We start from the raw sequence: 25,958 nt of genomic DNA on the forward strand, positions 1-25,958 counted from the left end.
TACTGGTGGTGCGGTTTATACAAACAGGCCAGAGCTTATGTCCTTAATTGTGACATTTGCCAGCAGATTAAACCTTCATCTGCGGCACGCCCACCACAAACTCAGTTGTACATATCTAGTAAACCATTGGGTTGTGTTTATTTAGATCACTGCGGTCCTTTTACCTCCGATACTGCATTCAAATACATCTTGGTTGCAGTGGATTCGTGCACACGTTTTCTGTGGGTGTGGCCACAAAGGAGTGCTGATTCTCGCACTGTCATTAAGGATTTGTATGTCTTTGTTGGAAGTTTTGCGTGTGGTACCTTTCATTCTGATCAGGGCCCGGCGTTCGCCTCTAAGGCGTACAAAGAGGCCATGAGAAATTTGGGGGTCCAAGTCAAATTTTCGTCTCCATACCGGCCTGAGGGCAATAGTGTAGTGGAGCGAATGAACCGTGACTTAAAGTAATCTTTGACAGCCAGAGTTTTGGGTACTGGCCGGAACTGGCTTGCTCACTTCTATGACGTACAACGTGCACTTAATAATCTCCCTAGAAGGTCTCTGGGTGGGCGGACCCCATACATGATGCTCTTTGGTGTTCAAATGTTTGTTCCAGACCTTGATGGTCTAAACATGGCGGCGTCAGCCGCACCCTTTGACGTAGATGAACACTGTGCTGTATTGCAGACTCTTCAAGAAGCCAGAAACAGTCTAGAGAAGGAACACGTACCCTCCTCATCTGAAGCTGAGGTTCAGATTCCGGTAGTCAGCTGGCTACCCCGAGTTGGTGATCTGGTCCGTGAGAAGGTGGAGAACAAGAAGGGGTTCGGCCCCTCTTATCGTGCACCGGTTCCAGTGCTTGGAGTGCAGGGTACAAGAACTGTCATTTTACCTCCTCTTCCTGGTCGAAAGGATAACAGGTACATTTCGATTGACAATGTCAAACTACAACGAGTGGCCGATTCTTCTTAGTATGACTCCGGCAGTTTCATGCCCTTCGATGCTGAGAAATTCTGTTGTGGCCCGAGCTTCTGACATAGTGCCTGATGTTGCCATCGAGATGCATGCCGTTACTGGTCCCTTGTTGCCACAAACACCTTGTGGCGTGCTTGAAGAAGTTGAGTATGCTTATCCTGCGGAGGTTACCTTGCCTGTTTTGCAATCCACTACAGTTGCCCTCTCACAAGACTCTTTTGATTCTCGTTCAGTGACTTCCATTGCCCCGTCCAAGGTTTCAATTTTTGTGGCTTGGTTCAAGAGACATTTTTTAATACCCCCTTGGACTTGCATTTGGCTGGTGCTCATATGTGTTTTTTTGTTTATGTCCATTGGCTTTGTGGTAGTGTTTTTTAGACTTATAAATGGACACTACCTGAATGAACGATCTACAATTAGACTAATTAATGGAACTTTGGCCCCCCACTCCTCATCACACATAATGAAGAGGGACCAGACTTTTGTGAACATTACTGCCTGGCCTGTACGTGATGGGATCGCTTGGGATGCTGTTAAATTTCAAATTCATGGCCCCACTGAAGTGATTAATGTGCCGAATGTATTTCGTGTTTCTATGGGTGATGTCGTTAAACAGAACATTCAGACACAGGTTTCCAACACATCCTTCAATATTTCTACATTGAATCCGAAGGGGTGGTTGGTGTGGCAAACAAGTTCGGACTCCTGTCAACATAGGTTTCTGGATTTGAAGCAGGGGTATACACAGGTTCGTTTGGACCCCCGTTTTGAATCCTCTCACACTGTAACTACCTACTCAGTAGGCAAGTTATGCCAGTCTTGGCTGCAACATTCCACTTTAGCGTCTGTTAAACTCCATTTGGCACGTTTAAATGACAAAATAGATTTGAATGATTTTGTTAAGGGTCCTGCAGTCGGCAGACCCAAGCGATGGGTGTATGCTGTTTATAACGAAGTTTGGAAGTTGTCACAAATTGAGGCCGCTTCCAGATTACGTGCTATTGATCAAGCCAATATGGAAAAAGTATTGGCTGTTATAGATAATAGCATTAACACCCTGTCTTCCAGAATCTATACTTTAGATAATATGGTTTCATCTGTGGTAGACATTGTGCAGGATGATTTATCTGTATTGTATCATGGTCAAAATCAATTGCGATCTATTATGCAGTTTGCATGGACATTGCAAACATTGAAGGCAGGGAAAGTCCCTTGGGATTACATGAATACTTCATCTTTATTCCTTCCCTTTAATTTGACTGCGAAACAGCAATTCATGTCCATGAAAGATGCTACATATTCATTGCTACACATTGAAAAGTTAGAACCTTTGCCTTTCTCTGTTGCCGAATTGAATTCGGCCGTGTGGCTAGTACATGGGTTGATCACTTTACCGTTTCCCTTGTTTAAGTTTAGTTTGTGTATGAAACATTATGCCTTAGGCAGGTACGAACAGTTGGGTACTGCCTTCCTACATGAAGTCTGGTCGCTCCCTTTCACATACAGATGTGTGAGGGACGGCAAGGAGGTTTACTTGAAAAGTGAAGAGTGCATTTCCGCACCGGATCACTCTGTTGTGTGTAGGCACATTCAATTGCATGGTGCATGTAATGTCCATGCCCCTAATTTAGCTTGCGTCCTGAAAGTGATTCCAGTGCCAGTTATTACTCCATCTTTTACACTGCTTGCTAACGGTAGTTATTTGCTGTTAATGAGGCTTGCTGTGGGATGCTAGTGGGAATTCCCTACATCGTGACTGTCTCACAGAGGGTAGTTTGCTGTAATAACGTCCTTTTCCCACCCCCGCATGGCCGGCTGGATGTCTCCATATGGCCTTCGATTCCAACCTTGAAAGCAGAGTTCAATAAGATGAGCAGAATAAGGGCTCTATTGTCTCAAAAAGAAGTCGCTCTGACTTCGTCCCGGGAAACATTTGTCCTTCACGTAGCTAACACGCGCACTGAGGTGCAAGCGCTTTTGAATACTGATCTCCCACTTCATTTTGGGACCTTGATACAGACTATCTTTAATGCCTCTTCCACAAGTGGCATAGCTCATTTTTTTTTTTAAATCGTGGGCTCCGGCCTCGTGACCTCTTTTCAAACTATTTTTGGAGTGATCCCGGCCTTTTTTCATTCTATTTTTTCCAGTGTCTTCGGAGGTCTCCCTTTACTTCTTGCCCTCGTAGCTGGAATACTATTGTTGATCTGTGCCTTGCGCTATGGATGCACAACTTGCGTGGCACAACAACATGTCCCGGCTGCACCATCTTCGTAACCAGATGATTGAATTCTATGGCGCCTTACCACTGGCGACTCTGAGCGTGGCCTATGGATTGTCCTTCCGGTTTGCCTACTTTACTTGTGTGCAGCCTGTCTTTAATTGCCTAGATTGTCTGTTCCAATGGGCTCTGGATTTGTGTCTGTCAAACCCGGTGTCTCCTGATCCGGATTATGATCAGCTTATGAGCCCCTTAGTGGCCCACGAGTTGAACTGTTCCGGTGTCGGGATTATTGCCTGTGCTGCAGCGCATGGAGTTCTTGGTAATTGGGACATCGGAGCGGCGGCGATTGACTTCTTAACGAACAGTTATCTTGAGGTGCACCCCGGTTGTCCTCGCCAGGTGCTGGAGGCTCCGGTGATTGAAGAACATGTCTGTTCTTTCCCCGTCCTGAACTGGATGGCAGATAATTTAGCGGAACGTTCCAATGATTTTCTCTTGGAAGCAGTTGCAACTTATTGTGCCTATACATTGATGGATTAACTTTTGAGCTTTCTTTCAGTCCTCAATCCATCGTCGATTTTTGGTCTACTACATGTTTTTTTTTCTGCGTTTTAACCTTTTTCATTGATTTTTTCTTTCGAACTTTTTCACTTCCCTTATATGGACTTATAGTTCATGCCCTTGGTTCCGTTCTCTCGGACTTGAACTCTGCGTTCTTGCACGTGCGCCCGTAGTGGTTAGTGGTCCGATCATGGGGGGGTGTAGTGAAGATCGTTATCTACCTATGTACAACGCTAAGTTAGCATAACCGCGTTAAATGTTAGAAAGCCATCTTGCCGCTTTTGCACACGACACTGTAGTCACATGTTATTAAATTGAGAAATGCTTACTCGACTTTGCTTCACATGAGAACTGTCTGTTGTTAACATCCTAAACAGTGAATAGCGACCTTGGTCTGTACACAGTGTAACAAACAGTCTGGGTCGCTAGACGGTGCATGTTGTTGAGTTCAGGTTGATCGGCCCACTAGTTTAGCCATAACACGCACACAGCTGCAAATACCTGAAAGTCGAATGCTTTTAATATTGCAGTGTTACATGTTTTCAACACATTCGGAAGAAGAGCGTTCCTAGGAGCAGAGCATAGCTGATCCTGTGATGTGAACTCTCTGAGCTGATCTATACGGTATGGGGTTCCCCATTCAAGCCTAGAGACCTTTTATTAGTCTAATAATACTATTAGTGTGTTAGAGAAAGGAAGGTGGCCTAGGGCCACTGTCATTTTAGTATGATTGCTTCTTTCATTTTCTATGGTATTGTAACTATGCTGATGGTTTTGATTTTAATCGTTTGTCTGCTAATGTTAGCCAACCTGCTGCATATTAGGACACAAGGTTTATAAAATAAACTCTTTAAACTTTTCCCGTGTCTCTGTTTATTCTGTTGTGGACTGGTACGAGAAGAATTACGAAAAGGTGTTTCTGATTCCCACCATTCCTGAGAAATATACTAAGTCGCTTGTTCTGGGTTGTCTATACATTGGGACCGCCGAGCTAAACCTCGGATAACGAATGGGACACTGATGCTGGCCGGATAGGGGGTTCTGTGTTCTGAGGTGAGTTTTTGGTACACCGCAATTCACTGAGGGCCTGGGTTCCTGCGCATAGTTCTGCGCATAAGCAGAATCCCTGCAACAGCACATATTACAATGAAGCATTTCCCTGTAATTGGAACATATTTTTTTTAATGCAGGGATAGTTCCTCAAATACAAATAATGACTTTGAAGAACACTTTTAAAAGGTGGAAATGTAGTTTATACAACAAAAATACTGGACACTGAAAACATACAGACAAATATTATGTATTTTACATGAAGTGTACTTAGTTCCTGTCAGGGCACTTGTTACCAAGGATATTGAGAGCTTGTGCAGAACATGATAAATATCTCATTTTGCTAATCTGCGCAATGATTTTATGATTTATGGGCAGGTCAGAATATAATGATAAATGGCAGTTTTGTGGCTTACTAAAGCATTACTCAACCAACTATTTATTTTAATTTAAAATATGATCTGTATTATCACAAAATCAATTCCTCTTTAGTAAGAGTAAACCCTTTTCCAGGGGAAAACTACAGTTTTACATAACAAATGATGCCCCAACTATGAATAGGGCCATCTCAATATTGTTTTCTTCAACACTTGAGCAATGCTCTATGGAAGCTTATCTTAATTATTTCAAGAAAATGAAGGAAAAGAAAATAGTCCAGACATAGTCTGTAGGTTCAATACATTTTTAATGGTGCCCAAATCACCTTCCTTTTAGTGTGCTGGATAAATATTTAAAACTGTACATCACTGGAACTGGGGTCCAGTGTCTAACTGGTTAAATGTCAATGCCAATTAGCTCTGATGGATACTGTAATACCAGTCTATTGGTACAAATTGAGAATCAAGAAAATATTACTTACCGGAACAACTAGTGAAGTGACGCCACTAGCCAATCCATTCAAAAACCTCCCAGCGTAAAGCATCCAGACGTTCTGGGCAGAAATGATTATGACAAACCCAAAAATGAAGGGCAGGGAGCACAACATCAGACTCAGTTTCCTCCCGATCTTGTCAACAATCCAGCCTCCTAAGACTCCGCCGATGGCAGCGCCTATTGTCACTATAGACTGGAGCAGAAATAAAAAGAAACAAGGCTGACAAAAAGCAAAATTAATAAAAAGAGGAGGGCAGATGCCTCCTGTTGTCAGAGCTGTACAAAAATAAATATCTGCAGTGCACTCTATCTAGGTCTGTACACTCAAACAGAATTTAGTAATTTTTTTTAATACATTATCATAATAATACATTATCAGGTATCAAGAAAATCTACTCGCTCACTCCCTATGGTAAATCAGATTTTATCAGGGTGAGCTACTTTTAGGGCCTAAAAGCCAGTTCTAGAGAGTTGACAAAGAGCAACTGCTCTGTTCACTCAGAACTGAGTGAGCAATGAAGATGCCTTTATATCTTGTCACATTTGCTCTGCGTTCAGGGTCAGAGGTCAAATGTCAGTTGATGTCTTCTTACAATTTGCTGCTTATGTTATTCTGGAGGTTGGCGTTTACTTTTCTTTCTCTGAATGCTAAGTTAAAGGGTTTTGTAAAGTGAACTGCCTGACAATCGTGTTGTATGAAGAGTGAAATGAAAGGCTGTAGGATATCAGGTTTATCTTTCTAACACAGAACATTTAAATAGCTTGTAAATTAACTGTACAAACATTTCAAAATATATTTCAGTAGATTTGAATGCACATTTTTTGTAACGCTGTGTAATAACAAAAAGATTTTAGCGGCAAAACTGGCTAAGAGGTAGCTGGGTGACTAGCGATTTTATTCTTTAACTAATTCTACTTAGGAGGCAGATATTTTAGACATTGGATTTTAAATACTTTTTACTTACCTGCACTGATTGGCACTTGCACTTTCACTCCTGACGCCCTCCAGTCCACCGCAGTTTCCGTTTGTGTGGAGGGGACGCAGGAGTAGGAGGCGGGGTTGGGCGGGGCCAGGCTGACGCTCTTCCGGGCAGCACTCTTGAAAGGCCGGAGGGACGCTCGGACGCACGCAGCTGGCGTGCGCTGCTGGCGCGCCCAAGGCGAGCCCGTCTGCACCCGACCGGGACCAGGGGCCAGAACCCCTGCCCTCCGGATAACCAAAACACGCACATATACCTCTTCACAACTTAGAGAGCTAAGGGACTTGAGCAAAAGAGACTGCCTCCACTCTCTGTCCCTAGTTAATGGAGACTCCTCATGCAGAAAATTCCCTTTTACTTTGGAAACGAGCTTGGGAAATCATAGAGAGGGCCCGGCTTCTATAACTTACAAAATGTTCTCCCTTAATTGTAGGTCTCTTCCTAAACACACAGGGGAGCTAAATATGCTCGTTGAGGACATTAATCCAGACGTCCTATTCCTAACTGAAACATGGACGCATAAGGACTCAGCCCCTGATGTGGTCTGTACATTGACCTCAGGCATATCCAATGCAAAGACCACGTGGGGGAAAAAAAAGGAGGTGGCATTGCCATAATTTATAAAGATCTTTTCAAATGTCGAGACAAACCCAACTCAGTACTTAACTGTCAGAGTCTACTCTTTTCCATTACACTCTCAGCCACACTGACCTTTTCTGGGATTCTTATTGATCATCCGCTGGGGCCAGTGGGCCATTTTCTTAGCTCATTGCCAGAAGTTGCAGCGTCGCTGGCTAAGTTCTCCAGTAATTTTACCCTGATAGGGGATTTCAACCTACACTTTGAGGATCCTAGTAGAAGCGAGGCACTTGAGCTCATACAAGATCTTGCTGCAATACAACTCATACAAAATGTTATAGGGCCTACGCATATAAAAGGTCACACCTTAGACCCTGTGTTCACTAATATCATGGAGTTGATGGTGGAGGCTCGTATTGCCCTATCATGGTCTGATCACTTAATGATCCCATTCGCTCTAAAATCACTCACTCATCGTGAACCCAAGGAACACAGCTCTAAGAAAGCCCGTCTGTGGTCTAAACTTTCCGCTGAGGCATAGTCGACAGAGCTGAAATACTCAAAACCTACTTTTGACTCAGACATTACCTTATCATCTAAAACTTTTAATCTTTGGTTGGAATCTTCACTGGATAGAGTCATTCCTGTTAAAAACTTCAATAGCAGGTTGAGAGAAAACACCTCTCCTTGGTACTCACCTAAGCTCAGACTACTCAAACAGACATGTAAACAGCTAGAGAGGTTTGGAGGAAGGACTTTAATGAAATCAGCAAAACAATATACAGAGACTCCATTAAATCCTATCCGGCTGAAATCAAAAGGGCACAGTCACTCTACTATGAGGAAAAAAATCAAGGCAGCAGCAAGTGCACCTAAAGAAATCTTTCGGATCACCAAGACTATTTTGGAGTCTACTCCCCTGGACACTTCCTCAGGCACAACCACAGGTCAATGTAATGAACTGGTGGGTTACTTCCAGGGGAAAATACAATCCATTTATAGTACTCTTCCTGTCTCCCCAAGGACCAGCGATCTCGGGGGGGGGGGAGGAGCCAGTCCCACCCTGGAGGAATTCCTACTTTTGGATATGGAGACTCCATCTGATATCTTGACCCAAATAAAATCAGGCTCTCCTTTAGATCCCCCTGCGGGAGAGTAGGATCTGCTTCACATGGGTACCCCCACTTTTTGCTGGTGTTTCACTGTTTTTTGCCCTTAGTCTGGCTGTGGCCCTGCTAATCAGGACCACAGCCTAGCCGCTTCCTCTCTAAAATGGTTTCCATGCACATTAGGTACATATCTAATTGGATTCTGGAGTGACTTATATGCCCCTAGTATATGGTATATTATGTACCTAGGGCATAGGTACCTCAGAGGCCTACCAGGGGCTGAAGCATGTATTGTGCCATCCCTGGGAAGCACTCCAAAATGGCACCACAGGTCTGCTACTGCAGCCTGGGTAAGGGTGTGCTTGCACCCCTTACAGTGGTATAGGATATATATATATATATATTTATATTTATATTTATATTTATATTTCAGGCCCTGACAATCCTGAAGGCAGAGGGCTTGGTTTTGTATGAGAGGGTGGCCAAGCATGAGCTGAGCCCCTCTGCAGCTTTCGGAAATCCTTCCTTATAGCCATACCATATACTCTTAAGTGCATTATAACCTCGCGGTAAATGTTAACTTTGGAATGGCTGCATCAAAACATGTCGTGTTTGCTGTCAAACATCTTGAAATACCAGTTCTGGTGGTGGGGGTAGCATTCCAACCTTCTAGAGGGAAAGACATGTTCACACTGGTCAAACCCGGTAGGACTTTTCTGAGCCCTGGCATCACAAAATGGATGCCTCTGCCACAGACACGGGGCTGGCCTCCTGCTGCTGACCGAAACTCCGGCAGGGGAGGCCTGGACAATAGGTTTCCTGTCGAAGGGGGGTGTAACCACCTCCCCAGACAGGCAGATGTGTATTGGGGCTGGGCGGGAGCACTCTCTGGTGCTTTGGAGTCCTGCACTGGGGGCACATTTGGTGTCCCTGTGCATAGTCCAGTTCAAACCGGTTGCAGGGGTTACCTGCCCCTGCACGAAACTGGACAAAGGAAATGGGTGTAACCACCCCTCTTTACAGGCCCACCCATAGGTGGGGCCTTAGAGTTAGTCCATCCCCTAAACTTACTAAAAGTATAGGAATCCAGTCCCTAGGACTTTAGATTACCCTGGACGAAACTCTGCTACGTACATCCTGGACCTTCGACATTCTATCCTGACTAGAAGACTGAAGAAATCTCCCTTGGGGTCAAGGAGTGACTCCCCTGCTTGGCAGGCACCAAAGAAGCTCTGACCGGTCTGCATCGCTGAAGCTTCCACCGGGTGCCGAAGTCTTTGCATCACCAGAAGTGGATTTCCAGACTTCCGAGGCTACCCTGAGTCCACAGCAAAGCTGAGGCCCGTGGCTATCATGGGTTAGGTGGAACCGTGACCCCTGGGCACCGTGAACTTTTGGAGCAACAATATCTTCCTGGTCCTCCTCGAAGTTGTGCTTTGGGATCCGAGTAGCCCCAGCCTTGAGCACCTCCTACACCGAAGTCTGTTGGCCTCCACTCCACGAGTGACCCATGGGCCAGTTTCAAAGGAGCCCGCTTGAGGCTCCTTCGCGATCACTAGCCCGTTGGCCAGCAGGTCCCCACGAAGGCAACTCCTCTTCTGCTTGGGCTTTCCTGGTTGCTCCAGACGTGCCCTGACTTACCTTCGCTGGGTGAGTCCCTCAGACCTTGCTGGTCTGCACCGCAGTCCTTTCTCTGAATTCCAGTGACTTGCCGTTGCCAAGGCTTGTTGGGTCCATTCTGGTCACTTATCTTACTTTAACCCTGCTGAAAATCCCGTTGCTTTTATTGTTCCTTTAGGCCCCCTATTCCCCGGGTCTGAAGTTTCTCAATATCATGATGTCTCCCGTCTTCGTCTCACCGCAATTAAAGGATTGCTCATTTCTTTTGCATTGAGGTATGTTTCAGTTCGTTGTGTGTCAATTCTGTACCGTGTTAGAAGCACGACCTCTCTATGATCTGTGAAGCTTATTGCTGCTTTATTGCTTTTCAGGTCGTTCTTCACTGTTGGCTCCGGTACTACCTCCTGTATTTTATCAGCGTTTATCTTTCCTTTTGAGGTAGCTCTCCCTTCTTTAGATTACACTTATTTTATTCTGCTTTGCCCTATTGTTACTTGTATAGATGTGTTACCCCTGTCTTTATTTTTATGCTCCTATTAGATACCTGGAATGTTTTCGTTGATTTGCTTTTAAACCTGGTTCCCTCTTACGCCTGGATCCCCTGTGGGCCTATCTAAAAGTGCGAAATCTTGACCGGTGGAATCCTGGGATTTCTATCCATGTATTCATGTTTTTACAATCCGCTGACCTTTTACATACTTAAAGGGGCCCCGTGATTGTAGGGTATCTAGGTAGGCTGCTATTTCTTGAAACCTGGTTTTTGGTTACAGGTGCACCATCTATGGGGCGACCGATTTATGTATTTTCTGATATTCTTTACACACCTTTTTTTTAATCCTTGACTATACCTTTTTCGGTGCTTGTAAATTTTGGGGATATAAGGAGAGCTTATCTCTATTGACATGTATGTGCCTGGCTGATTGGAACCCCTCCGTCTTGCTGACTCTAATTACAGGCTGCCTTGCTCTTGTTTATGAAATTTTATCCTGAGCTGTCCCTAATTTGTCCTTTTTGCCCACTGAATACCCACCCACAGCCTTGCTGCTACTAGGACCGCTTCTCAGGCCCGTGTCACAGACATTATTTTGTCTGCCTGTGTAATATCTCAAGTGCGCCCTGATGAAGGAAGCCTCTATTTGGCACTTGTCCGAAACGCGCGTCGGCGCTTTTCTTGTCCTTATGTATAGTGATATGGACGTGAATGTTTGTGTATGAATTTGACTGTATAAAAGGGATGTTTGGATGTATGAGTGGATCTAATTGGTGTCTTTTTTTGAAGTGTCACTGCGTGTCCTAGGTTTCAGACTGTTTTTGCATGTTTTTGATTATGTATATTCTTCCTAAATGTTTTGTATTGTTCAAATGGAATTACTCTATTTATTATAAAAAATCATGTTGATATCTATATATATATATACATATATATATATATATAAATGAAAATTAAAAACGGTTTTGAATAAATTTATTCTTGTTGTGGTGTGTGGGTATACTGTTTTTGATAGTTAAACTTTTTTCCTTGTCATTTAAGGGAACACCCCCTTTTTCATGTTTTTTCCTCTTGTTCTCGCCCTGGCGGGTTGTTCCCCAATTGTAGTTATTTCTTAGATTCAGGGTCCCTCCTCTGTTTTTCAATCCATTCTGGTCGCCGACACCGCAGCACTCGACAGACTTCGTGGGACAGCTCAAATCCGGCTCGTGGACTTCGTCGACGCCTCCTGGACCTCGTGGCTGAAGAGTCAAGACACCCATCAACTCACATGAAGCACCCGACATCTGTGGGCATTGGTCCATCCCGCCCTCGGTCACTGGCAAGTGACCCAGACTCTGTCCCCTCTGCTTTCAGGTTCCTTCCTTCCTAGATCCGGGCTTGGATCTCTTCGGACACATCTCCTCTTCATGACAGCAGCAGTTCTTTGCAGGCTTCTATTGAAATCTACGTCGCGACCCGACACCAAAAGACACCTATGCACCCGGCGTCCCTGGGTGAGGTAACTCGAGTACTCCGGTGCTCCCGTGGGTGCTAGCCCTAGAACTTCTTAAGTCCAAAAGGGTTTGGTCCTCACTCAATTAGAAGTGTCCCTAATCTTTAAATTTCCAACCGTGACATTGCCCATAGAAGATAACGGGAACCCGCGGTTGTGTTTACACACTGCATACAGTCCCCGTGGGTCCCCTTTGTCACTACCTTGGGTGGTTCCGTGGGGTCCCATTGATTCTACAGGCTCTAGGCCTTGTATCTAGTTCAGTCATGGTTCTTATACCACTTTATTGGTATATGGTTTGGTACGCCCCTAGGGCCCAAACTTGTATTTGTGCTATTACTGATGCTTACTCACTTGTAAATTAAGTACTTCGAACTCCAGTCTCATAGACTAGAGGGGTGTGTGTTAACCTAAATACATATATTTTAAATATATACCTGGTGTGGTTGTCCTTTCATTTGATCATTCAAGAGATTATAGACTGGTAAAACAAGCTGCTTTACATTCCTTCAAGACTTAGCCTGAAGGCTGCTCTCCATAGCTACCACTAGGATAGCTTTCAATAAAGGTTGTCTTTAACCTATCACCATAAGGGGTTGTTTGGACTGATACAAGGTGCCCACTAGTGTAGCTCACTGGTTAGAGGAGGCATACCCTGAAGCAGAGGTCAGACCCGGGACCAGGGTTCAATTCCCGACGTGGCAGGGTCCGGAGCCCAATTGTCCACGGACTCGATAATTCTCGCTTCGGTGCCCACTCTAAGCACGAGTTCACACTATGCAGCTCTGGGCAACAAGCTTGCTTAATCTCCACAACGGCCCCCCCGCGGTGGGATGCCTGGCTTTCACCTTGGGGATGCCCAGTACGGGTTATCTCACAGGGAAAAACCAGGACGGGTTCCCAATGCAAGCGCCAAGATGCCCAAGGGTAAGTTGAGCGCTATATAAGAACACATAATAATAATAATAATAATAATAACTAGTGGACAGCATATATCAGGCCACCTTCTCACACCCCCCCCCTCATATTGTATCCAATATAAAAGACGTGGTATTACCAGTCATCCAGGTGGTGCTAAACCTCTCCATTTCCAATTGACTTGTGCCACCGGCTTGGAAGCACGCCATGGTAAAAGCACTGCTGAAAAAAACAAACTTAGACCCCGAAGTACTGAGAAACTACTGTCCTATATCCCTGCTACCCATGCTTAGTATGATTTTGGAAAAACGTATAAATTCCCCTGTCATCCTTTCTAGAAACCCATGAGCTTTTACATCACTCTCAGATGGGCTTTCGCCCACAACACGGTGCAGAATGCGCATTTACGGCTGTGGTCGAGGAAGCCAGGAGGATAGTAGATCAGGGAGGAGTAGTGGTCATTATCCTCCTAGAAATAATCAAAGAGAGGGAGTGAAGAGGTATTAGGATAGAACCTACCTCCTATCTGATATTTAGTAAACAAAAGTGATTCTACCCTGTCATGGAGTGAAAAAAGTGATTATAAATTATTAATTTTTAATTTTGTAATGATAATTATAGTGAGTTTCGGATGATCCATGAAATGTCACGGAAAACACTGTGTTTTTAAAATACCCCTCACACACTATGAATCCCATAGTGTCATGCTTCATCATGGGGGTCTTCCCGTCCCTCTACGGGGCGGGGCGTGCTACTACCTACGACTACGCGGGAGCACTGTTGTTATGATGGTAAGGCTTATGTGTAGTGCAAGGGATGTGAGTGTTTAGAAATATGTGTAAAATATAAAGATTAAAAGAACCCTGGCTAGTAGAAAAAACAATTTTATTCTGTTCTCTAGCTGGGAGCGTTAAAAATGGGGAGGAGAGTAGGAGATATCACGAATTAGTGGCTACCTACTGGGTCAACATGTTTCGTAAGCAGTCCCCACTGCTTTACTCATCAGGACCAGTAAATTATCCCTTAAACACTAGAGGGATATTGTATCAAGATATGTATGCCTATTCGTATCTATTAACAGACTTAAATGAAAGCTGCGCATGAGGGTACACTGACCCCAATGAAAAATATGACCAAATTGGTATCTGAAAAGAAGAAGAAGAAAAAACACTAGTAATACAAGGCTGTTTCATCGTTGTGGGGTATAAACACATCACCATACTTTAAGTATATCTTGCTGAGAATTCAGTTGATATCGTTTTCGTGATATATTTTTCTAAATATATATAGTTTTCGTGATATATTTTTCTAAATATATATTTTTCATTCTATATCTGAGCGTGTAAGGTGAATTTTACTCATCACTCGAATTTTTCTTAGAACAACGAAAAAAAGAAAAAAAAAGAGAAGAAAAGAAAGAATTTAGCTAAAAGACAATACCCCAAACGAATTATTGAGAAAGCATACAAAAGAGCACGCAACAACTGCAGAGAAAGCCTTCTTGAACCAATTACACCGAAACCCAAAGAAGAACGGCCATTCTGCATCACTACATATAACACTAATTCCAATAAAATTACCAAAATTGTGAACAAACATTGGCGCATTTTGAATAGTGGTGGACTTAACCTCCCGAAACCCATTTTTGCACACAGAAGAGGTAAAAGCATACGTGACATGTTGGTCCACACTAGACCTAGCAGCAATGAATCTACAGGCCTATCAACCTCCATGGCTAAAATCCAAGGACACCACCCGTGTGGAAGATGCAAAGTCTGTAATCTTACCAGAAAAACTACAAGCATCACCTTTCTTGACGGCACCAAATGGGAACAGAGAAAATTCACCACTTGCAACAGTAACAACGTTGTGTATTTGATTAAATGTCCGTGTCAACTGGAATACATAGGGATGACCACGCGATGTGTAAAAGTAAGAATCGGTGAGCATAAAAGCAACATCAAGTGCAAAAAAGGAGCAACGAAAATGGCAACCCACTTCATTGACTTTGCACATACACCAGAAGAAATATCATGGACAGTCATAGAACAAGTACCGAATGACAAATACCTGTTTGAAAAAGAGCAAAGATGGGTACACCGCCTTAAGACCAACATCATGGGCCTTAATGACGATATTCCATGGAGCCAGGTGTAACTTCAACTAATGAATCTCTTAAAAACCTTAATCTTTTTCTCTAAATTAACAAATTCTAATGCCTGAAGTCAATTTGATTCCTTCTTTTGCTGACCCACCCAGAATTTTTTATGACATTTTGGTGGGTACATGATTGGTCTACCAAACAAGAGAGACAATGTCTGAGGTCGATCCGATCGATTTACATACCCCATTACAAACTCCTCCTTGAAGACAATGGGTGAAATACACATTCAGACATCTCTTTACGAACTATAGCACTCCGCTTTCCTGATGTTCAATGAAGTGCCAATGATCAGTCTGCTTTCCGTGTTCTCCTGCCACAATGACGGCGATATGTCTACTTTTGCTTCACTAAGCACTGAGGAATATTATCAAGTAATGGACATCAATTTGAATGAATCATGAATTACCCATTTCTTTTTTCCTCCCTTTGTGATCGTTGTCAACTTTTTTGATTTCGGCCGTTTTCTGTGCCTCGCTCCTTGTCGGAGTGTTAACATGTGGCTGCTACAATACTCGCAAATATCTATTTTTTCCCTTTGCTCGATATTTTGACATTTTTAAAGATTCACATTGAATTATCGATTGATCATAGGTACCTTATGCTCTGTTTCATATTACGATTTTTTTACAACTTTTTATTTCCACACGTTCCGTAATCAGGAAGTGAGGTATTGGTGCCTCGAACAGTCCATGTCGGGCGGCCATTTTGAAGCCCTTTTACGCTCTAGTTGTGCGTCCTTTTTTTGCCTGCCCTCTGCCAATAAAAACACAGATGCTCACTCCAGTGTTGACATCGACGGAGCAGCACGGAGGCACACGGAAGCGAGGAATGATCCTATAAACTGTAAGTTGTGACTCGGCCAAGTCGTTAAACCAGGTCAGGAGTCTGGTAGGCTCGCCTTCCACCGGCGGCTGCCGTTTTTCCCTCACTAATACGATATTTACTATTCTATAGTGACTATAACCAGGCGCCCTCCCCTCCAGTGCGTGCTCATGAAGCCTGAACATTACGCCTAATTAAAGTATGTACATTACGATTTTTTACATGTAGTGAATGACTGTGGGCAATCATGCGTATTATACCATATATGTGTATACAACCAGCGAATCCACACAGTATAATACCTATATGTTTGTTTCTGTGGTAATGTCACATATAGTCTGTCCTCTGTGTCTAACTGCTTCCTTTTTTCTTTTTTTCGTTGTTCTAAGAAAAATTCGAGTGATGAGTAAAATTCACCTTACACGCTCAGATATAGAATGAAAAATATATATTTAGAAAAATATATCACGAAAACTATATATATTTAGAAAAATATATCACGAAAACGATATCAACTGAATTCTCAGCAAGATATACTTAAAGTATGGTGATGTGTTTATACCCCACAACGATGAAACAGCCTTGTATTACTAGTGTTTTTTCTTCTTCTTCTTTTCAGATACCAATTTGGTCATATTTTTCATTGGGGTCAGTGTACCCTCATGCGCAGCTTTCATTTAAGTCTGTTAATAGATACGAATAGGCATACATATCTTGATACAATATCCCTCTAGTGTTTAAGGGATAATTTACTGGTCCTGATGAGTAAAGCAGTGGGGACTGCTTACGAAACATGTTGACCCAGTAGGTAGCCACTAACTCGTGATATCTCCTACTCTCCTCCCCATTTTTAACGCTCCCAGCTAGAGAACAGAATAAAATTGTTTTTTCTACTAGCCAGGGTTCTTTTAATCTTTATATTTTACACATATTTCTAAACACTCACATCCCTTGCACTACACATAAGCCTTACCATCATAACAACAGTGCTCCCGCGTAGTCGTAGGTAGTAGCACGCCCCGCCCCGTAGGGGGACGGGAAGACCCCCATGATGAAGCATGACACTATGGGATTCATAGTGTGTGAGGGGTATTTTAAAAACACATAGTGTTTTCCGTGACATTTCATGGATCACCCGAAACTCACTATAATTATCATTACAAAATTAAAAATTAATAATTTATAATCACTTTTTTCACTCCATGACAGGGTAGAATCACTTTTGTTTACACATTATCCTCCTAGACCTTAGCGCGGCCTTCGACACGGTCAATTTCAATGTTCTCATTGAAAGGCAAAGAAGAGCCGGGATAGCAGGAGGAGCCATCTCTTGGATTCAATCTTTCCTTAATGGCAGGACTTTCCAGGTTTTCGCGGAGGAATACACTTCCAGGCCCCTACCTCTTAACTATGGAGTGCCCCAGGGATCCTCTCTAAGTCCCACGCTTTTCAACGTATATCTGAAGCCGAGGCCAGCCGTTTGGGATTGAAGTAGTCACCTATGCGGATGACACTCAGCTGGTGGTATCTCTAAACCATCTGCGGTCTGATCCTTCAAACCTGGAACTCTGCCTGGAAAAGGTTGCCACTTAGATGCAACATTCATGTCTCAAACTCAGAGACAAAACCGAAATCATGTACTTCGGCAATTCAGCCAAGTTGGCCCCCACACTGTCCTGGCCTCCCTGCCTGGGCGCCGCCCCAGTAACGAAGGCCAAGATAAAGAGCCTTGGTGTGTGACTGGATAATTATCTCAAACCGGTTTGCATCTACGCAGCTCCTGAAGGACTTCGAAGATTTTTGCAACACAGGAGGTGGGTTCCAGTGGTCTCTGAGGTTGATCCGTGCTCTCAGCAATTCTGAGATCTGCAACCCGAACCCCTGGACACCGTGTACATTTGCAGCAGCATATGCTTTTTCACCTGAAACACCAGACATTGGTGAGCATTCGTCTATCGTGCCCCTGGTCACTGTGAAGTGACCCAGACTCTGTCCCCTCTGCTTTCAGGTTCTTCTCAGCTCCGATCTAGGTTTGGATCACACCGGACACTTCTCATCTTCCTGGCAGCAGCACTTCAGCGCATCACAGCGTTTCCGACACCACTTGACCCCTATGCACCCGGCTCTCCTGGGATAGGTAACACGGGTACCTCGGTACTCTCAAGGTTGCTGGCCTTAGAACCTTCTATGTTCCAAAGGGTTTTCTTAAAATCCTCTCCTAAGTGTCCTTAATCTTTAAAATTCCAACCGCGACTTTCCAATAGGATTGTACGGAGCTCGCGCCTGTGTTCTCACACTGCAAGCGTCCCCCTTGGGTCCCCTGTGTAACTACCTTGAGTGGTTCCTTGCGGTCCCAGCGATTCTACGTGCTCTAGGCACTGTGTCTAGTCAAGTCGTGGTTGTTATACCACTTTCTTAGTATATGGTTTAGTCTCCCCCTGGAGCCCACTGTGTATTGTGCTATTTACTGTCGTTCTAGTGCTTTAATATTGTGTATCTTGTTATCTAATCTCATAAAGAGGTTAGTAGAGAGAGTTTAGTAATAAATACATATATTTTATATAAACCTTGTGTGGTTCTCCTTTCATTTTGTCATTCAGGAGGTCAGAATCTGGTAAACCAAGCTGCGTTACATTCCTTCGAGACTAAGCCTGAAGGCTGCTCTCCATAGATACCACTAGGATAGCTTACAATAAAGGTTGTCTTTAACCTAATCATCAATAAGGGTCATTTGGACTGGTGCAAGGTGCCCACTTTAACTAGTGGTACAAAAGGGGGTGGTGATGGACGGAGCATCAGAACCAATCAAATACTCACACCCAGTCAACAGATCTGGGTTTAATCCATCACCGTTCTTTAGCCCACTCTGCCACCCCAGTTCAGACATGGCCATATGCAAATCAGTCTGACCCTGTGCCTCATGGGAACAGTCCAGCCCGAACTGCCAAGCCATGCCTTCCCTGGACTGGAAACAAGCTTCCTAGGACCGGTTTCTGGCATTTCAGCCGTCTTCAGCCAGGCTTGCTTGAATCCAGTGGCAAAGTGAGCAAGGGACTCACGTCTGAGCATACCCTGCCAACATATGGCGAACAAAGCACCACCCCCTTTTGTACCACTTTAACTAGTGGACATCATATACCAGGCTAACTTCTCGCATTCACTGCAACATGATGTACTATAAATATCAATTAAAATTAAGTTGCCACATTTGGGTTAGACTTACCCCAAACCATGAGGCCTCAGTTTTGTCCAATCTTAAATTAGGGTCATCGCTGTTGTTCAGATCGGGGATCGCTGGTGAACTGTATCCCAGGACAAACCCAAAGCTGAGAGGTCCTAAAACTGCGGCAAAAGTGGCCAAGAAAAGCTTCGTATTTTGAACTTTGCTGTGAAAGAAAGGATTCATTAATATAGCACTTGTATTGTGTTAAACACATATCCACAGCTGTACGTCGTATGATTCAATTAAAAACAAAACTTTTAAAATTAAAAAGCACGAACTGAACCATCAGAAAGAGCAAAGATAAAATCCGTGTAAAGAAATTCCCTAACCTAGCAATTCAGGCCATCATTCCTGCACCAAAATAACAAGGCTGGTTTTTACTCCTTGACAACTTATTTAGTTAAATAAATTAACTAGGATTTGGAGTGAACGGCAGAATGCTTGCTGTATTTTAATTACTGAGTAGAAGTATCACGGCAAATCAAATGTGTATAGAAGCAAGAAAATTCCCAACAGCTTGGTATACAATATAGATCTACTATTAATTGTTCCACCCACACAGGGTGCTATGCCTCCCAAAAGGGCATTAGTGTGCTTTCCCTAGAACACAAAATGCTAATTACAGGTAATGACTGTCAGAAACACCTTTATCCACAGCAACGCAAATATTTACAAATAGGACACCTGTGCATTCTTTGTGACCCACAAGTAAAAGGAACTGATGAATTTGGTAGCAAACTGGACATTGGATCTTCCTTAATCCACAGAGACTACCTGTGGCACAGCAATCCACAAAATTATGGCAAAATAACTGTATTGCAGTGCGGCTGATGGGCAGTTACATGAGGTCTCATTATGTGGCATATCCTGGCTGACAAAATACCAGCCCCAAATGTCAGCTCTCCTTGAAAAGGTGCACAAACTGTAGCTATAAAGCCTCATTCATTCTGAATTGTACATTCCAATGCTTTTGATGGTCTTTAAGTTAACTTCTTATACTCAAAGAAGAATATTGCAATCTACTTGCATTTGTTATTTACTTTTAGGAATATATATTACTAGTTACTGGTGCTACTCTTACTTTAATGACAAAGATCATTATATAAAAGACAAAAGTTAAATATTTGTTTTGTTGATCTGAATGCCCCCTTCGATTATGTTCCACGAGATCGGTTGTGGGCAAAGCTTGCGGCTTGGAGAGCACTGTGTGTACTTCTAGACTTAATAATCCTACTGTATACCAACACATGGGGGCTCAGGTGAAGTTGGGAGGCGGCACCAGTCTGACTGAGATTTAACACCTTTAGTGTCCTTGCACTTGGTCTATTTAACCTTTTTAAGGCCGATCTTCCTCAACATTTAGAAAATGTGAACGCCTATGCTTCCATCTTCCTAGACTTTTTTTTTTTTTGAAGCAACAAGGGTCCCATACAAATAGGATAGGTATAGTATGACAATTTTTACATTCAAAAACTGGAATTATCCATGTACTCAATTAGAAAGATAAATGCAATTTATTATCAATAAAATAGAAAAACGTATTATGCAAGGGGATGAGTGAGCAAACAGTGAAGAGGTAAAAGGGAAATCAGCCGATTTCCTTACCACAGGCAAGTGACTTAAAAGGTGCCTTTTCAGTGTGTGCGAAAAATGAAAGTATAGAGAGTCACAATCAGTTTAACATCTCATACTCAACAGTAGAATACAAAATATAATTTAGAGTTGGAGACGTCTCTAACTCTAAATTATATTATGTGGTAAGGAAATCAGCTGATTTCTCTTTTACCTCTTCACGGTTGGCTCACTCATCTCCTTGCATATTACGTTTTTCTATTTTATTGATAATAAATTGCATTTATCTTTCCAATTGAGTACATGGATAATTCCAGTTTTTCATTGTAAAAATTGTGATACTATACCTATCCTATTTGTATGGGACCCTTGTTGCTTAAAAAAATATATCTACCCTTGGTCCAGTCTGACCCTTACGGTTTCCTTGTTGTTTTTCTCTCTATATCCGTCTTCCTAGACGGTAAAATAAAGTACCTACAATACGCTGCCGATTCTACACTACTCAGCAACACACCAATTGGCTTAAAGTGTTTAATATGGTTCTTTAATGAATATGTATCAGCTAACAGCTTGTAGCGGAATATAAAAAAAACAACATCATTACAATCGGATGCCCCAGAGTTAAACTCACACGCTGGGCACGTCAGACAGAATCCCATAGAGCCTGTCAGGTCCTATAAATATCTTGACATCACTTGTGATGATGGAATCTCATTTAAAGAGCATTTCAACCATTTGAGAGCTAAAAGCACTTCTTCCATCTTCACTTTTAAGACTTTGGGAGATAAGCTAATGTGTCAAAGCAATGATAATGTAGTCAAAGTTATGGAGGCGAAATTGGATCCTGTTCTGGCTTATCTATCAATCATCTTTTGTGGTCGAAGCACTCCATTTTCAGATAAGTCATACATAAAGGCTTTTAAATCTGTCTTTAAGATACCAAAGAATATCAGCCACGCTGAAATTCTTCTCGAGTTAGGACTACAAAGTCAAACGTTAATGAGAGAAGCTGTTTTTCTAGAAAGCATCAATGTGTTTCCAGCTGAACCGGACAATCTAGCAAACCTGGGCTGGCAGGAACTTAGTAACTCTCACTTTACAAATGATTGGAAATCTCAACTTTCTGAGTGCATTCACTCCTGATTATAAACTATCTGAATTCCAAACAATTCATCAACCCAGTCTAAAAATCTTTTTAAACCGAGTAACAAAACAACTATCTTTCAAGCAGATAAAGAGGTCTTGACACAGAAAAAACATGTTTGGACTGTCATCAATAATTACAAAAAACTTGATGTCTAGCCCTACTTGAAGGGTGATTTTTACACTCGTATAATGGTCATATTTCTCAAGGTTGAGATCTGGCAGGTACTTTACTACGGACAGTATACCAAGGTGGATTCAACAATAGTCAGCATCTTGCTGCAGACCATGTCGTTATGATAATGAAACCTTTTTGCACATAATATGTACTTGTCCACTATTATTACAGGCACAGTGAATCCTGCTAAAACCATTGTTTTTGGTTGCAGAAGTGAGAACTTGCCACCGTTTTTGACTCTGGCTGAACCCGTTGAATTCTGCCTAAATTTGGCCACCCATGGATGAACGGCAATACTGCGGAATTCGGTAGAAGGCTTTTGATACTTACTGATACTACTTATAGGTTTTATTTTGGTTATTACTATTATTATTCAGTATTAATCCAGTGGCTCTATGAAAGATTTCTTCTACGGCCATCTTTATAACAGGTAAAATCAATAGATATACTTAGAATGATCTCCTAAACTTTATGTATTTTAATATAAACGTACATTGTCTGCACACGGATTGATGGCATTGATGGTCTAGGCTTCTTAACGCTAATTAGTACCAATCCTAATTTGCGGTCTAAAATGTTTATTTTTCATTATTTGAACCCTAAAAAGATTTTAGAAAGGTTGTCTTAGCTGAAATATTTGGATTATATTGAGAAACTCAAATGTACTAGAATACCAACTTAAAACTATATTCGGTCTGGCATTGTTTTTTGAAATGATTATTTCGTTTAATAATGTTTAGCTTGCACTGATGGCTTAAGCACTTTAGCAACAATCTGCTATAATTCCTAAAACAACTGCTCATATTACTTTATTGAATTAACGTGGTTGAATGTATGCATTGCTGCTCATTAATAATGTTGCCTGAGGTAGTAATGTTGGTTTTAAGAATAGCAGGAAAATAATATGTGTTGTAATGGTTGCGCAAATTAGATTTTCGCCTGTTTTTAATTGATGTATGGCTGTGAGGAGTGTAGTAACTGTTTTAATAATACACATTGTAATGATTTTTGGAAATTAATCAATAAACTTTTCATACTAACTTACAGGTGTTAAAATGGAAATGCTTGACAGCCTGCATATTTCTGGATTGAAACATTTGCTTAAACGTAAGTGCCCTCCTCATGGGCCAATAATCAGAGAGATACAGGACGCTAAAGAAAAGTTTTAAAAACAGCTATTGCAACACATCTTTAGTCCTCCCGATTGCTAATTTGTGTATTGTTTGCTGCATGTGTGTGTTTCGCACAAATCTCACTTGGAGGATTTTGGGTGTTCTGCATTAAAACAAAGCCAAATACAAGCTTTGGCAAACACAAAGATCTGCCCATGGCAAGCTTAGCTGCAACATTAAGCAATATGCAAAAGAAAATTCAAAACAATGTAACAAATATAAAACATAGGAGTGACCCAGCAGCTCTGGCACACCAGGCCTGACACTAATGTGCTCTCCTTTTCTGGCAGCTGTGCACATGTGATCAGGGAAATATGCTGTCATTTGTCATTTGTAGTGCAGGTCTGACAATTAATAAAGTGGGCGGTCCCATTGCACCATGCATTATGCTATGGTGGGTGGTAGATGTGGCACAGAGCAGCCAGGCTAAACTTAGAGAAACCTTGCAAAAATAATTAGCAGTAACAAAACAATTAAAAAGTCAAAAAGCAACAACGTAAAAATCCTATAATTTTTACAGATATAAGCACACTTGAATAAGAAAAAGGATACAAAATAAATCATTAAAATCAAATCAATGGAATCGAAGATATGAATTGTTCAAGTTAAAAATCACGAGGAAACATCATAGCATTTAGGGGCACGGTTAACCAGGCTCTAGGTACAAGCAGATGCTGAGGGCAATGCACCAGAAGCCAGCTAACCCTAGAGGCTCAACCCAGTGAAAGATTATATCTTCTCACTTTTATTTTTATTATGGAAGTAGAGATCCTCCAGTGGGGAGAGGAGGCTGTTTCAGACAAAGTCTTCTTGAAGTCAGATACACAGTTGGTCACAGTCCAGCCGAAGCAGTTTGGTTTGACGGGAAAAGCTCAGAGAAGGAAAATTAAAATGTTTACTTGCTGAAAATCTACCTTCACAGGGTCCAGATTTTGTCGCTGCCCTTACTCCCTTTTTTGGAGCCCAGGATCCATCAGTGGGACGAGGCTGGAATCGGTATCCGGTCAAAGTGTGCCAAACTCTGATACCTCTACCATGAAGGTCTGGTAAAGTCTTCTTTCGGTGCTCCGGACTTTCGCCAGCGCGCTCCTGATGTGATTCATTCACCCTGCTTAATTCGTCTTCCAACTTCGCTCGGGCTAACCACACGCCCTGATTTTTCAACACGCCGCATTAAACGGATTTTTAGTGGCCCTACTTCGTGAAAATCGACTTCCGTGGACTCTGCCCACTCATCGCCAGTTTTACTACTGCTTCATCTTCAACACGGACGCGAGCTCGTAATCACTGGGCTCCTTGGCCACCCTTGCAGGCCCTCACTTCGAATTCACGTAATCCTACGTGCTCACATTTACTTTGTCCTGATGATGATCTTGACTGACTAAGATCGAAACGCCGTCGACCACAATGTCAAAGTGCCCTTAAACATTGTCTAAACTAATTGGGTGTTTTTTGACCTGTTTCTCAATGCGATGAAATGTTTTTATTGTCACGGAGCACTTTACTTCACGCACTTTCACCGTTGTATATGTGAGCACTGTATATACAATTCACAAAAGTAAAAATGATAGGAATGGAAGCAACTCCATTTTATGATGTTAATAAAATGTGATGTCTTCCTCCAATTTCCTGTGTCCTGTTATACGCTCAGTAATTGGATCCAATTGATTTTTTGTTACTATCAAATACCACTGAATAATTTCTTTCAAACTAATTACTGTAGCTCGGCTACTCGAGGATTTTTCAACCTCATAAGACCATTGTTTTTTTGAACTAAAGTCTTCTTTCGGGCAGCAAAAAGATCAGAGAAGGACCAACCCGAATTTCTTGTCAGCTGAGGTAGCGCCTTGGATGGATAGGCTTGGTAGTTAATCCCAGTCCTCCAAGGGTTGTAAAATTTCTAAGCCCCTACTATTTTGCCTTTGTGGAGCAGCCCCCACAGATGTTGTCCTAAGATTTCTATTACCTCAGGGACAGCAAGTAGAGAGAAGAACAGAATCCAACAGAGGCCACCAGAAGGCCCGCTTCTAACTGGCCACGAAGCAGCTTGTTGTGTTCCTGTAGCCACTCAGGAATACGTGCAACTGAGCCTTGCATTCCACTTCTCACTCCTGGGTACAATGGACTTCAGGTCTCCTCACAAGTCTCCGACAGCATGTTAATTCTTCTTCTGTTTATCAACAGGTCCAGAAGTGTTCCAGAGAGCCGAGAATGAGGGGCCACCTTTGTGTAGTCAATAAGCCAGTGTGTTGAAAATTGAAATAACGATGTGAGTAAGCATTCACTAAAGACATGAATTCCCCTTTTATGACCGAGTTTCTCCCGTTATGTTGACTAAAGTCTGGACTCCATTTTGTATTGTCATGCCTCCACGTGCGTAGCACGAGAAGGGTCCTATCTTCGTGTTAGTTGCTCTTGTAATCTGCCTAGTAACAGTCTATAAATAGCCCCTTTGTCCGTCTGGCGCATGCCCACACTTGACCACATCTGTTATCAGTTAGTCCTTGCTTGACCATGTTTTCGCGGGCTCAGGAAATTAGTTCCTCCGCCTACATATTGATTCTGTATCGAAAATGACCATAAAAGGTAATACTCTTTGCCTCATGTTGTATCCACCCACTTATGAGCCCCTCTGTTGTGTATAAAAGGGGACCGTGTACGCAAGTTCTTTGTGCTACCCTATGCAATACTGAAGAGTGTCGTATGGGTTGTAGGACCACCCTTAAGGGTTAATAAACTTTGTCTTTGTACTTTGCAGTTTCCGTGCCAACTTCCTTGTAGATTCCATTTGCAGGAGAGCGAACCCTTGTGTCCTGCTGGCCTAGCTG

The 25,958-nt window shown here is 42.6% G+C and overlaps 1 protein-coding gene across 1 annotated transcript in view; it reads right to left on the bottom strand.

The window, feature by feature from the left end:
* Window positions 1-25,958, bottom strand: part of SLC2A8 (solute carrier family 2 member 8) — a 100,878-nt gene that overhangs the window by 47,147 nt on the left and 27,773 nt on the right. Inside the window, exons 2-3 of the mRNA XM_085613712.1 lie at window positions 19,066-19,228; window positions 5,652-5,858 (exon numbers count right to left, since the gene is read on the bottom strand). Coding sequence (XP_085469838.1) covers window positions 5,652-5,858; window positions 19,066-19,228 — 370 coding nt within the window. The remainder of the gene's footprint in view (window positions 1-5,651; window positions 5,859-19,065; window positions 19,229-25,958) is intronic.

Source organism: Triturus cristatus, chromosome 1_2 (assembly GCF_964204655.1).
Source record: "Triturus cristatus chromosome 1_2, aTriCri1.1, whole genome shotgun sequence".
Lineage (NCBI taxonomy): Eukaryota > Metazoa > Chordata > Amphibia > Caudata > Salamandridae > Triturus > Triturus cristatus.